General features: G+C 39.7%; 1 protein-coding gene across 12 annotated transcripts in view; it reads right to left on the bottom strand.

The window, feature by feature from the left end:
* SLC41A3 (solute carrier family 41 member 3) overlaps window positions 1-14,905 on the bottom strand; it is a 130,601-nt gene that overhangs the window by 25,007 nt on the left and 90,689 nt on the right. For 8 of the 12 annotated variants that reach the window (XM_058725728.1, XM_058725726.1, XM_058725735.1 and 5 more), the window contains 2 exons: window positions 6,144-6,292; window positions 3,970-4,863 (listed from right to left, as the gene is read on the bottom strand). The exons of 1 other annotated variant lie outside the window; for it this stretch is intronic. In XM_058725728.1, coding sequence (XP_058581711.1) covers window positions 4,654-4,863; window positions 6,144-6,292 — 359 coding nt within the window. In that variant the 3' untranslated portion in view covers window positions 3,970-4,653. Of the gene's footprint in view, window positions 1-3,969; window positions 4,864-6,143; window positions 6,293-8,294; window positions 8,947-9,442; window positions 9,975-14,905 lie in introns of those variants that run through there. 3 more of the 12 variants (XR_009260659.1, XR_009260658.1, XM_058725731.1) reach the window with 3 other exon arrangements.

Here is a 14,905-nt window from a genome sequence, read left to right as displayed (position 1 = left end):
AGTGAGGTTCATTTCTGGGCTGCAGAGCTGGTTCAATATTTGCAAGTCAATCGATGTGATACACCATATGAGTAGATAGGATAAGAACCATATGATCCTTAAAATAGATGCAGAAAAAGCATTTGACAAAATACAGCATCATTTCTTGATAAAAACCCTCAAGGAAGTAGGGGTAGAAGGAACATACTTCAATATCATAAAAGCCATATATCAAAGGCCCACAGCTAATATCATGCTCAATGGGGAAAAACTGAGAGATTGCCCCTAAGATCAGGAACACGACAGGGATGTCCACTCTCACCACTGCTCTTCAACATACTGCTGGAAGTCCTAGCTGGAGCAGACAACAAAAAAGAAATAAAAGGCATCCAAATTGGCAAGGAAGAAGTCAAACTTTCACTCTTCGCAGATGACATGATACTCTACATGGAAAACCTGAAAGACTCCAAAAAACTGTTAGAGCTGATCCATGAATTCAGCAAAGGCACAGGATATAAAATCAATATATAGAAGTTTATACACCAATAATGAAGTAGCAGAAAGACAAACCAAGGAATCTATCCCATTTACAATTGCACCTAAACCATAAAATACTTAGGAATAAACCTAACCAAAGAGATAAAGATCTATCTGATGAAAACTATAGAAAGCTTATGAAAGAAATTGAAGAAGACACAAAGAAATGGCAAAACATTCTACACTCGTGGATTGGAGAAACAAATATTGTTAAAATGTCAATACTATGCAAAGCAATTGACACATTCAATGGAATTCCTATCAAAATTCTTCACAGAGCTAGAAAAAACAATCCTAAAATTTGTATAAAATCACAAAAGACCCTGAAAAGAAAAGTAATCTTGAAAAAGAAAACCAAAGCTGGAGGCATCACAATTCCGGACTTTAAGCTGTATTATAAAGTGTAATCATCAAGCAAGTAAGGTATTGGCACAAAAACAAGACACATAGATCAATGGAATATAATAGAGACCCAGAAATGGACCCATAAATATATGGCCAACTAATTTTTGACAAGGCAGGAAAATGCGTTTTTTTTTTAAGTTTACTTATTTATTTTGAGAGAGAGAGAGAGATAGAGATTGAGAGAGAGATTGAGAGAGTGAGCGCAGGAGAGTGGAAGAGAGGGAGAGAGAGAATCTCAACAGACTCCATGCTGTGAGCGCAGAGCCAGAAGCAGGCTCAATCTCACAAACGGTGAGATTATGACCTGAGCCAAAACCAAGAGTCAGAAGCTTAATCAACTTTGCCACCCAGGTGCCTCAAGGATGACCTGTACTTTAAATTTCTCCTTGACTTTGATGTAAACCCTGGTTCAGACCCACTTTATCATGCGTAGAACTTGAACTGGACTTGGACTTTGACCTTATTGTAGTGTTGCCCTGACTTGAAGTTTAGTTTGATTTGTCTTTTTAACTGATCTTAGTCTTGAACTTGGCCCAGACTTTGAATCTGAGCTTGAATTTTACTTTGATCTTGACCTTGACACTAAATCAGATTTACTTTTTGCTCCTGATTATAATCCATACTATGTGTTGCCCAACCCCTCCTGTCTTTCACCTTTAACATGACCTTAACATATTGAAATCTGCCTTTACCTTGACCCTGGTTTAGACCACATTCTGACCCAGATTATCATCCAGACCTTCTAAATATAAACTTGATTTTAACCCCGATCTTGACTTTGAATTGGAACTTAACCTTGACTTTTGATCCTGAACTTGAATTTTATCATGACTTTGTTCATAATTCAGACCACCACCTGTCTCAGACTCTCATGTATAGGTCTACTCCAGAATATGAACTTAAAATTGATCTTGATATTAACCTTGAACTATGTCTAGGTCTTAACACATGACCTTAACCTTAACCTTATACTTGACCTTGATGCTGACCTCAATGAAAATCTGTCCCTAATATGTTAATCAAGTTTCACTTCAAACACAAACTTGACCCCTTGATTCTTAATACATAAGGACTTTGACCTTAAAGTGACCATGAAATTGACCTTGACCTTGATTCTGTTCCTCATCAGGTTCCTGATTGTTGTTCAAGATAATATCTAGATCAAACTATGAATTTGACCTTGATCTTGACTTTGTCCATGATTCACACCCAATTCTTTGTCTAATCATTGAGGACATGTGTAGCCATGATTGTGAACTTAAATACAGATCCTCCTCAGTTTATGATGGGTTACATCCCAATAAACATATTTTAAGTCAAACATAAGTGAAAAATGCATCGAATACACCTAACCTATCAAACATCAGAGCTTAATTGTTTCCCACAAAGCTATTAGATAACAAAGTATTGACTATCTCCTATAATTTCAATACTCTTCTGAAAGTGACAAACAGAATGGCTGTAAGGATAGTAATTGTTATCCCCCACAATTGCTTGGCTGACAGACAGCTGCAGCTGTTGCTAACTGCCCCACGTCACCACAGAGTATCATACCATACCAATAACCCAGTAAAAGATCAAAACTCAAAATCTGAAGTACGGTTTCCATTGAATGCAGATTGCTTTCACATCACTGTGAAGTTGAAAAATCAGAAGTCGAATCATCATACATCAGGGATGATCTGTATGTTCCTGGTCTTGGAACTGATCTTGACCTTAACTATAAATTGACCTTAAACTTGATACTGATGTTGAATTTGACCTTGACTTTCACCTTGATTCAAATCCTCATCATCTTCCTATTGTCCAGACCATATCTACATCTGTGAATTAAGTTGGATCTAAACAACCATGATTTTGACCAAGGAATTGACCTTATCCTTCTGCCTGATTCAGGCCCTTGACACTATCAGCCAGAGCATGTACAGCTTTGCGATGTAAGGTTTAATCGAACCTTGAGTTTGGCTTCAATCTTAAATTTATATTCACCTTGACCCACTTCCTGCCCCTCACTCTTATCAAAACTCCATAGATAAAATTAACCCAGCTACTAACTTCAGTCCCATAGCAGGATTCATCCCAACTAAGATATTCAGCTCCACAACCAGATTTATACCCAATAATTCCTCAGCTTTGTGTGTGGATTTAACCCTGATGGCCACTTCAACACTGTAGCCACATTCAGCTAGATGTTGACCTCAGTACTGGAGCTGCAGCAGGACTGTCCTTATGAGAACCACCTGGATTTATGCCTGATGGTGCCCTCAGTTCTGCAGCTAGGTTCATCACCTATGATGACCTTACCCCATAGGAAAATTCATCCCAGATTCTGACTTCAGCCCTGCATTAGGGATCATTTCCAATGATAACCTTACCTCATCTGGGTTCATCTCTGATGATGATCTCAGACCTGCACATGGATACATCTGTGATGATTTCAATGTGAAAGCTGTATTCAATCCTCATGTTTACCTCCTCTGTACAGAAAAATTCCTCCCCAATGTCGACTTCAACCTGGCAGAAAAATTCATCCCATAAATTTCCCTCATTCTAGCAAGAGGGTATATACCTGGTGATGTCCTCAGTCAAGGAACTATATGCATCTCCAGTGCTGACCTGTCTCACACATGTCTTCATCCAAGATGACATGAATAAGTAAATACCTGTTTCACCATATGAAAATAATAATCCTCAACCCAAATCATGGCTAAAGTTGTTATGATGAGTGATTAAGAAACAGGAAGTAAACATTTTAAAAAGTGAGGACATTCTGGGGCAGTGCTTCTCAAATGTAAGAGTGCATCAGAACAACATGGGGCTTGTTAAACCCACCTTGCTGACCCCACCCCAAGACAGGCTGACTGGCAGGCCCAGGGGAAGGAGGATTAACAACTTCCATGTCTAACAAGTTTCCCTGACTTTGATGCTTCTCTGCTAGAGACCACAGTTTGAGAAATAGACACTAGAGAAATGCCAGAGGTATTTGTTACTTACAGACCCCAAGTCTCATGGTTGCATTAACTACCTTTAAAGACACAAAAGGCCAAGTACAATATAATCTATGTTTTATTTTATACTTTTGTGATCACTAAAATCTAAACAGAAGTTTGGCTTCAACATAAAAAAAGAAAAAGAAAAATAGTGACAGGATTAAATACCAAGAGCAGATCACAAGGGTATGCAAGGAAGGGCTGTCCTGGGAAGGGTTGCACATTTGCAGGAACATCAGCAGAATAGCCCATGAAGCTTGGGTCTAGTCAGCCTGTGGGTAAGTCACAGCACAGTCCTGAGGTATAGGCACAGAAAGTGTTTCCTTCCTGCTCCTTCCAAGTACAGGCTGTGTGGACACAGAACACTGCCCACACATCCCCCCAGTGCACTGGACATGCCTCTTCCTTCAGCGTCTTCAGGCCAGAGTCTCCTGCTCTCCACACACACACACATGCACTTATTTGCACTCACCCAGCACATGAGTGCACACTCAAGCCCAGGAGCATGCAGTCACATGTACACAAACACTGCCTCTGATTTCAGGTCTCCTTCACCTTTACAGGCTCAGCTTCCAACTCCAGAGTCAAGATGTGTGAGTGTCCCTGGAAGACTGACAAAGGGTCACTGCAGAATCAGGGTGTTAACCATCCTTCCTGAGGACCTAGTCAGGGAGAAACTGTATTCTGTACCCTGCTGGTGGGAAGGAAAATTCTACTGAGCAAATACGGCTGCCTGGGCTCATTAGGGAGGCCCGGATGCTGGGTCTGAGATGCCATTCAGCCCTGCTTCACTCCTCAATAACCAGTTGATAAGGAAGCAGAGTGTCAGGAGGCCAGTCCCTAGCAGGTCCCCCAGCCCTGTGAGGTAGGGGATGCAGTGGCTGTCTGGATCCAGAGCCTGGTGCCACGTGAGCCGAACCATCACTTCTGCCAGGTACAGCAGAATTGTCACCTGTCATAAGAGCAAGCAGACACAAAAGATGACAACTAAGTCAGAAAGCCAAGTGTCACCAAGAAACACTAGATTTCAAAGGCAGATACTAAGGTGGACATGTCAACCCCAGGGAGTCAACCCCAGCTGGACTTCCTCCAGCTTCTCTTGGGGTCAATGCCTAGCTCTGAGCTCATGCAGAGGCCAGAAAGTCCACCCTCATCCACACTTGCCTAGTCTCCCTCCTGTCATCAGGACCTGCTTGCAGCATCCTGAGGTGGCAGACAGATCGTCTCTGCTACACAGGCTCCTCTCACCTTCCTTAGAAACTCAAGACACAGACTTCAGATAGGGTTCCCTAGAGGGCCTCACTTGAGCAGTTTTGGAGAGTAACCCTTCCCTGGAAGCACCACAGTGCTGGTCTCACTTGAGAGCTCCTCAGTGTCTTGTCACAGGCTGACCGCAGCCCCTCTGTCCCCCTCGGGACAGTTTCTCAAAGTACCCCGCCCTATCCTTCATGATCAGGGACATGCTGCAATTGCAAATGCCCTAACTCAGAGGATTTGAAAACATCAGTCCCTAGTTCTAGCACTGCCCTCCTAGAACTGCCCATCAAGGCCCACCGTTATCCCTGTGGACATCCTAGGCTCACGAGGGGCATCCGACAACTAGTCTGGGCAGATAGTCTGCTGAGTACTACCCACAGGCAGGCACCAGCCTAACCTTTCATCACGCCCTTATCACCACCCAGCGCTGACTAAAAGTCCTTGTGTGTGTTTTAGCAACATCCCAGCAGGGACCTGGTCCCTGCCCACCCTGTCTGTGATGAATGATGTGCATGGCCCAGTTCACCAGCCAGAACCACACATCAGCTTGCTTCATGGCAACTTGCTGTATCTTCAGGACCATCCTCTGATCTCCTGGTGACAGTTGAGCAGTGTGCTATATGCAGTATGGATGGTGCCTTGTGGGAAGTGGAGATTAACGAGTGTGCAGTGTAAAGTGTGTCATGTGCAGTGTGCTGTGTGTACTGTGGAGCATGCTGCTTGCAGTATGAAATGTGCCCTGTGCAGTATGCAATGTGGAATGCATGCAATGCAGAGTGTGGTGTGACTTCTGTGTCTGGTTCACACCCTTGAGCTTGAATATGTTGATTCTTGGAAGATGGGGGCCATGCCCTGCCATGTCCAGGAACCCCCCCAACCTCACCCCCTCAGCATCTTTCCCAGGTCAGGGAGATAAATCTTGCTGGCTGAATAAGCACTGAATGCTGCTTTGATGCTACTAACAGTCATCCTTACCTGCATCAGACTTGCTAGCAGATAGAACACCACAAACATCTTACTTTGTGGGACCAAATGGCCTTCCACCAAGTAAATGATATAGAAGAAAATCAGATGGCCCGGAACCACCAGAGAGAGCAGGACTCGAGCTGATACGGAATTAATTTCTGGAAAAGACAACCATAGAGGTGTGTGTGACTTGACAGGCAGCAGGGACCACCTTGGCATGTTTTAGTTTCCCGTGAGGCATCCGCATTCATTTATCTACTACACGAGTGTTTCCTGAGCACCTACTATACTGCAGGCATGTTCTAGCAGATGCGGATATAGCTCTGTCCCTTCCTTCAAGGAAATGACACTTTAGGGAAGAGAAAAAAAAAACAGACTTGAGTAGTAGAAACAAACAAGAAAGGTCATTTCAAAGGGTGACCAGTGCTAGGAAGCATGGGTCTTTGTTTTAGAGAACCAGGTGGGTACTAGCAAGATAAGTTACTGGATACTAAAAGCTCTCTCGAGAAGAGGACAACTTGGCTGAGACACACATCCGGAGGAGAGTATTCTGGGCAGAGAAAAGAGGATTTGCAAGGGGCTGAAGGTAGAAGAGAGCTCTGGAATGTGAGGGGAATGAAGGCTCAGAATGTGAAGTCTGATCCAGGGAGGGCTGGCACACTCATAGGGGGCCTCAGACAGCCCCTTCCTCACGCTAAGCCTGAGAGATCCATTCAGCACATTCTCTTTTGGCTTCAGCCCTCCAGGAATCTGAGACTCTGCAAGAAGTGTGACTTCCCTGCCCCAACCACACACACTTTTAAGAGCGTCACGTGTAAATGCAAATGACTCTTCAAACAGAAATAAAGAGTTTCAGTAAAAAGCCTCCATTTGCCTCTGAGTTAATATATTTCATCAAATTCCTAAGAAAGAGGGGGGAAATCATATAGCTTAGAAGCCAAAAACACTACCATAAAATAATATGTAGAGAGGGTGAGAAAACACAAGAGCTCCAAAGTCTATTTGTGATGAAAAATTAGACAAGGTATGAGAAGATTCTTTTAAAAAAAGAAAAAGTAGGGGCGCCTGGGTGGCTCAGTTGGTTAAGCAGCCGGCTTCGGCTCAGGTCATGATCTCACGGTCTGTGAGTTCAAGCCCCGCGTCAGGCTCTGTGTTGCCAGCTCAGAGCCTGGAGCCTGTTTCAGATTCTGTGCCTCCCTCTCTCTGACCCTCCCCTGTTCCTGCTCTGTCTCTCCCTGTCTCAAAAATAAATAAAACGTTAAAAAATTTTTTAAAAAATAAAAAAAAAGAAAAAAAGAAAAAGTAGAAGCAAAATAAATAATTACTAATGGCAGCTGGCACTAAAACTCAAGACAATCTTGAGAGTAAGAATTCAGTAAAATATTTAGGTGCTGCTATACGTTGGATGTTTGTCCATATCCCCCTTGCTTTCACCACCCAGATCCCCATGTTGTAACTTAACCCCGAGTGTGATGGTATTTGGAGGTGATTAAGTCATAAGGGTAGGGTACAGCACTCATGTATGGCATTAGTGCTTATAACTTATAAGCTATAAGAGACTTCAGAAAGCCTCTTCACCCTTTCTGTCATGTAAGCACATAGTGAGAAGACAGCTGTGAAGGAGGAACAGGCCATCACCACAGAATTTGCTAGTGCCTTGATCTTGAACTTCCACCCACCACAACTATAAAAAACAAGTTTCTTGTGGTTATGAGCCAATCATTTTATGCTTGCATTATAGCAGTCTGAACCAGGAAAGGTACAAAAATACAGAAATTGAAATAGATTTTCCAAACACAAGTGACAAATCAGAAAATATAATAGGTACAATCCATCAAATGCACTATTAGGTATTTACCCAAAGGATACAAAAATAAAGACCCAAAGGGGTACATGCACCCAAATATTTATAGCAACATTATCAACAACAGCCAAACTACAAAGAGAGCCCAAATGTCCATAGACTGGATGAAGATGTGGTATGTATATATACATATGTGTGTATATATATATATATATATATATATATATACACACACACACACACACACACACACACACACATATATATACACACCATATATACATATAGTGTGTGTGTGTATGTGTACATATATATACACACACAGTGGATTATTCAGCCATCAAAAATGAAATCTTGCCATTTATAATAATGTGGATGGAGCTAGGATGTATTATGCTAAGTAAAATAAGTCAATCAGAGAAAGACAAATACCATACAATTTCACTCATATGTGGAATGTAAGAAACAATACAGATGAACATATGGGAAGAGGGTGTGGAAAGAGAAGACAGGGAGACAAAGCATAAGAGACCCTTAATGATAGAGAACAAACTGAGGGTTGCTGGAGGCAAGGGGAGTGGGGGTATGGGCTAAATGAGAGATGGGTATTAAGGAAGGCACTTGTTGTGATGAGTACTGGGTGCTGTATGTAAATGATGAATCACTGAATTCTACTCCTGAAACCAACATTGCATTGATGTTAACTAAAATTAAAATTAAAGAAAAAAAAGATAAAATGTGGTTCCCAGTACTAGAAAAAATAACGGGAATTTCCATGTTAAGACAAGATGGGGTAGACACATCTCTTCCTAATCCTCTCACTAAATACAACTAAAAATGCTGGACATTATATATAAAATAAACATAAGATTTTAAAAGGTGGAGAGAAAAAGTGGCTGGCCAGGGACCTCAGGATTCAATAAACAACACAGAGGTAAGTTACCTGAGTTGTTGTTTTGGTGTTTTGGTGGGTGGTGCTGGTTTATTTCATATATCCCAGACTGGATGCTGGAGAAGTCAGCAAGCCAGAAATGTCAATCAATGGGCAAGATTCAAAAGAAAAGACTCAACAAAAGCCTGCTCTGTCTAGCCAAAGGTCCAGAAGAGGGACAGCCTAGCAAAGCACAGAACTTCTAGACAACAGCTGCTCTATTCCAGACAAACATCACAGGAAAGACTGCAGCCCCACTTTCATCAGCAAAGGCCAAGTGGGGAGCCTGGACTCTGACCTAATCTATGTGGAATGTGGTGCTCACCCCTTCTGGCTGACGTGGGATAAGAGAAGACTAAGTGGAGAGTAAGTGGTACTCTGCCTGGTAGTAATGAGCTCCCCACTTCATGTTGATGAAGGCCATGTGGGGAACAGTAATAAGGCATCCCTCTCCCTCTTGGACAAGGTGGGATCAGAAGAACACAGACTCCCTGCCAGTCCACCAGCAATGAGGTGCTCCTCTTCGCCCAGTGTGTGAATAGAGATAGGGGAATCCTGGGCTTCCAGCCCTACCTGGCAGTAAGCAAGCAATGTATTATTCCCTTTCCTTCAGTGGTGCACTGTCAGAGGAGGTACCTAAAAAAGACTTAAATAAGATCCAGAATTTAATAACCTATACCCCAAATGCCTGGGATTTAATCGAAAATCACTTCTTACAAAAGAAATCTCCTATAACCAGTAAAGAAATAGAATTAGTAATCAAAAATCTCCCAAAAAAACCAAAAGTCCAGGGCTGGGTAACTTTCCAGGGGAATTCTACCAAACATTTAAAGAAGAGTTAACACCTATTCTTTTGAAGCTGTTCCAAAAATTAGAAATGGAAGGAAAGCTTCCAAACTCATTCTAGGAAGTCAGTATTACCTTGATTTCAAAACCAGACCAAGACCCCACGAAAAAAGGAGAACTCCAGACCAATTTCTCTGATGAACACCGATGTGAAATTACTCAACAGGAAACCGACCAACCAGATACAACAATACATTAAAAGAATTGTTCACCATGACCAAGTGGGATATATACCCAGGATGCAGGGCTGGTTCAATATCTGCAAAAAAATCAATGTGATATATCAAATTAATAAAAGAAAGGACAAGAACCACATGATCCTCTCGATAGATGCAGAGAAAGCATTTGACAAAATACAGCATCCTTTCTTGATAAAAACCCTCAAGAATGTAGGGATAAGGGGATCATACCTCAAGATCATAAAAAGCCATATGTGGTATCATCCTCAGTGGGGAAAAACTGAGAGCTTACCCCTAAGGTCAGGAACATGACAGGGATGTCTACTCTTGCCACTCAATATAGTATTAAAAGTTACATTACTCAATATAGTATTAAAAGTCTTAGCCTCAGCAATCAGACAACACAAAGGAGTAAAAGGCATCCAAATTGGCAAGGAGGAAGTCAAACTTTTCACTCTTCGCAGATGACATGATACTCTATATGGAAAACCCATAAGGTTCCACCAAAAAACTGCTAGAACTGATCCATGAATTCAGCAAAGTTGCAGGATATAAAATCAACGCACAGAAATCAGTTGCATTCCTATACACCAACAATGAAGCGACAGAAAGAGAAATCAAGGAATCGATCCCATTTACAGTTGGACCAAAAACCATAAAATACCTAGGAATAAATCTAACCAAAGAGGTGAAAAATCTATACACTGAAAACTATAGGAAGCTTATGAAAGAAATTGAAGACACAAAAAAATGGAAAAATATTCCTTGCTCCTGGATTGCAAGAACACATATTATTAAAATGTCAATACTACCCAAAGCAATCTACATATTCAATGCAATGCTTATCAAAATAACACCAGCATTCTTTGTAGAGTTAGAATAAACAATCCTAAAATTTGTATGGAATGATAAAAGACCCCAAATAGCCAAAGATATCCTGAAAAAGAAAACCAAATCTGGAGGCATCACAATTCTGGACTTCAAGCTGTATTACAAAGCTGTAATCATCAAGACAGTATGGAAATCGCACAAAACCAGACACTCAGATCAATGGAATAGATTAGAGAACCCAGAAATGGACTCACAAACATATGGCCATTTAATCATTGACAAAGCAGGAAAGAAAATCCAATGGAATAAAGACAGTCTCTTCAGCAATTGTGCTGGGAAAACTGGACAGCAACATGCAGAAAAATGAACCTGGATCATTTACTTATACGATACACAAAAATAAACTCAAATGGATGAAAGACCTAAGTAAAAGACAGGAGGCCATCAAAATCCTCGAGGAGAAAGCAGGGAAACACCTCCTTGACCTCGGCTGCAGCAACTTCTTACTCAACACATATCCAGAGGCAAGGGAAATAAAAGAAAAAATGAACTATTGGGACCTCATCAAGATAAAAAGCCTCTGCACAGCAAAAGAAACAATCAGCAAAACTAAAAGGCAACCAACAGAATGGGAGAAGATATTTGCAAACGACATATCAGATAATGGGTTAGCATCCAAAATCTATAAAGAATTTATCAAACTCAACACCCAAAAAACAAACAATCCAGTGAAGAAATGGACAAAAGACATGAATAGACATTTCTCCAAAGAAGACATCCAGATGGCCAACTGACACATGAAAAAAGGCTCAACACCACTCATCATCAGGGGAATACAAATCAAAACCACAATGAGATACCACCTGACACCTGTCAGAATGGCTAACATTAACAACTCAGGCCACAACAGATGTTGGCAAAGATGTAGAGAAAGAGGATCTCTTTTGCCCTGCTGGTAGGAATGCAAACTGGTGAGCCACTCTAGAAAACAGTATGGAGGTTCCTCAAAAAATTAAAAATAGGACTACTGTGTGACTCAGCAATTATACTACTAGGCATTTATCCAAGGGATACAGGTATGCTGTTTCAAAGGGGCACATGCACCCTAATGTTTATAGCAGCACTAACAACAATAGCCAAAGTATGGAAAAAGCCCAAATGTCCATCGATGGATGAATGGACAAAAAACATGTGGTATATATACACAATGGAGTATTACTCAGCAATCAAAAAGAATGAAATTTTGCCATTTGCAACTATATGAATGGAACTAGAGGGTATTATACTAAGTGAAATCAGTCAGCCAGAGAAAGACAAATATCATATAACTTCACTCATATGAGGAACTTAAGACACAAAACAGATGAGCAAAAGGGAAGGGAAGCAAAAATAATATAAAAACAAAGAGGGGAAGAAAACATAAGAGACTCTTAAATACCGAGAACAAACTGAGGGTTGCTGGAGGGGTTGTGGCTGGGGGGATGGACTAAATGGGTAAGGGGCTTTAGGAAGGACACTTGTTGGGATGAGCACTGGGTGTTATACACAGGGGATGAATCACTGCAATTGACAACTGAAATCATTATAGCACTAGAGGCTAACTTGGATGTAAATTTTAAAAAAATGGAAAAAGAAAAAAGTCTCAACATGATGAGAAAATACAACTAACAGGAACTAAGAATGAGATAAGAAGGTAGAATTATCTGAAAGCAATTTTAATGAATCTATTATAAAAGTGCTTCAACCACCAATTACAAACACACTTGAAACAAATGATAAAAATAGAAAGTTTTGATAAAAAAACAGAAAGTCTCAGAAAAGAAACAAAGATACAAAGAAGAACCTGAAATTTTAGAATGGAAAAAACACATAATGGCCAAAAAGCCCAAACAACTCAATGAAAGGAATGAATACCAGAATGGAGAGGACAGAAGAAAAATCTGTGAATTTGAAGGGAAAAACTATGGAAATTAGCCTATCTGAACAAGAGAGGGTAAAATAGGCTGGCATGGGGTAATTGAACAGAGACTCAGGGGCTTATGGGACTAGAACAAAAGATCTATCATTCATGTCATCAGAGTCCTAAGGGAAAAGAAGAAGAGAGTGGGACTGAAAGTGTATTTGAAGAAATAATGGCTTACAATTTCCCAAATTTGAAAAAATTTAAGTCTATTTCTTCAAAGAGGTGAGTGGACCCCAAATGTGGAAAATCCCTAAGAAATAGACATCAAAGTATATCATAACTCATAGTGTAAAAAGTAAAGTAAAATTCTTGAAATAAACAAAAGACAAATGACACCTTATGTATACAATAGAAACAATTCAAATGACAGTAATTTCTCATCAGAAGTGGCACTTTTTCAAGTGCTGAAAAGCGAAAAAATACAATACTATATTGAATACTGAAAAAATATAATACTAGATTTTTTGCATTTATGTAAATTTTTTCAAATTCTATTTTACTTCCATCATTTTATTTTAGTCTACTACATTGTATTCACTTTTTCAAATTTTCAAATGATTTCTTTTTTCCTTTTTTTAAATCCTTTTTCTCTTTTTTGTTTCTTTCCCTTTTTCTTAACTACAGAAAAAGAAAAATTTATATTTATTTTTAATTTTTATTAAAAATATTTTTCTTTAATTTTTTTCTACTATATTCTTTACTTTTGTATATATTTATTCAAATTCTATTTTACCCCATAATCTCATTTTAGTCTACTTCAGTGTATTCATTTTTGCAAATTCTCACACAATTTCCTTTTTTTCTCACCCATCCCCCCCTCTTTTTTTTCCCTCTAATCGGTCACACCACTTTCAACACCAAGACCAAAACATACCTAGGATCTAGCATCATCTGTTCATTCGATTTTATGTGTGTGTTTTTAATTTTTAATTTTAACATTTTTTGAATTTTAATTTTTTTAACTTCAATTTTTCTACCTCATTAAATCCTTTCCTCCCTTCAAAATGACAAAATGAAGGAATTCACCCCAAAGGAAAGAGCATGAAGAAATGACAGCCAGGGATTTAACCAACACAGATACAAGCAAAGATGTCTGAACTGGAATTTAGAATCACGATAATACGAATACTAGCTGGAGCTGAAAATAGAAGTAAAAAATAGCCAGAATGATTTTAAAAATGCTATAACTGAGCTGCAATCATGGATGGATGCAGCAGCAGCAAGGATGGGTGAGGCAGAACAGAGAATCAGCGATATAGAGGACAAACTTATAGAGAATAACGAAGTAGAAAAAAAGAGGGAGATTAAGGAAAAAGAGCACGATTTAAGAATTAGAGAAATCAGTGACTCTATAAAAAGGAACAACATCAGAATCATAGGGGTCCCAGAGGAGGGAGAGAGAGAGAAATAGGGGTAGAAGGGTTATGTGAGCAAATCATAGTGGAAAACTTTCCCAACCTGGGGAAAGACACAGACATCAAAATCCAGGAAGCACAGAGTACCCCCATTAGATTCAACAAAAACCGACCATCAACAAGGCATATCATATTCAAATTCACAAAATACTCAGGCAAGCATAGACTCATGAAAGCAGCAAGGGAAAAAAAGTCCCTAACCTACAAGGGAAGGCAGATCAGGTTTGCAGACCTATCCACAGAAACTTGGCAGGCCAGAAAGGAGTGGTGGGATATATTCAGTGTGCTGCATCAGAAAAATATGCAGCCAAGAATGCTTTATCCAGCAAGGCTGTCATTAAAAATAGAAGGAGAGAGAAAAAGTTTCCCAGACAAACAAAAATTAAAGGAATTTGTGACCAATAAAGCAGCCCTGCAAAAAATTTTAAGGGGAATCTGAGGGGAGAAAAGATGAAAATATATATATACACACGTGTATATACACATGTGTATGTGTGTGTATATATATATATATATATACACACATTATATATATATACATATATATATATATATATATATATATACACACATTATATATATATACATATATATATAAATACCAAAAGCAACAAAAGATTAGAAAGCACCAGAGAACACCACCAGAAACTCCAACTCTACAAGCATCATAATCCAATAAATTCATATCTTTTAGTACTCACTCTAAATGTCATTGGACTCAATGCTCCAATCAAAAGACATAGGATAACAGAATGGATAAGAAAACAAGATCCATCTATATGTTGTTTACAAGAGTACCACT

The sequence above is a fragment of the Neofelis nebulosa genome, chromosome 4 (assembly GCF_028018385.1).
Source record: "Neofelis nebulosa isolate mNeoNeb1 chromosome 4, mNeoNeb1.pri, whole genome shotgun sequence".
Taxonomy (NCBI): domain Eukaryota; kingdom Metazoa; phylum Chordata; class Mammalia; order Carnivora; family Felidae; genus Neofelis; species Neofelis nebulosa.
This window is presented reverse-complemented; position numbering and strand designations above follow the sequence as displayed.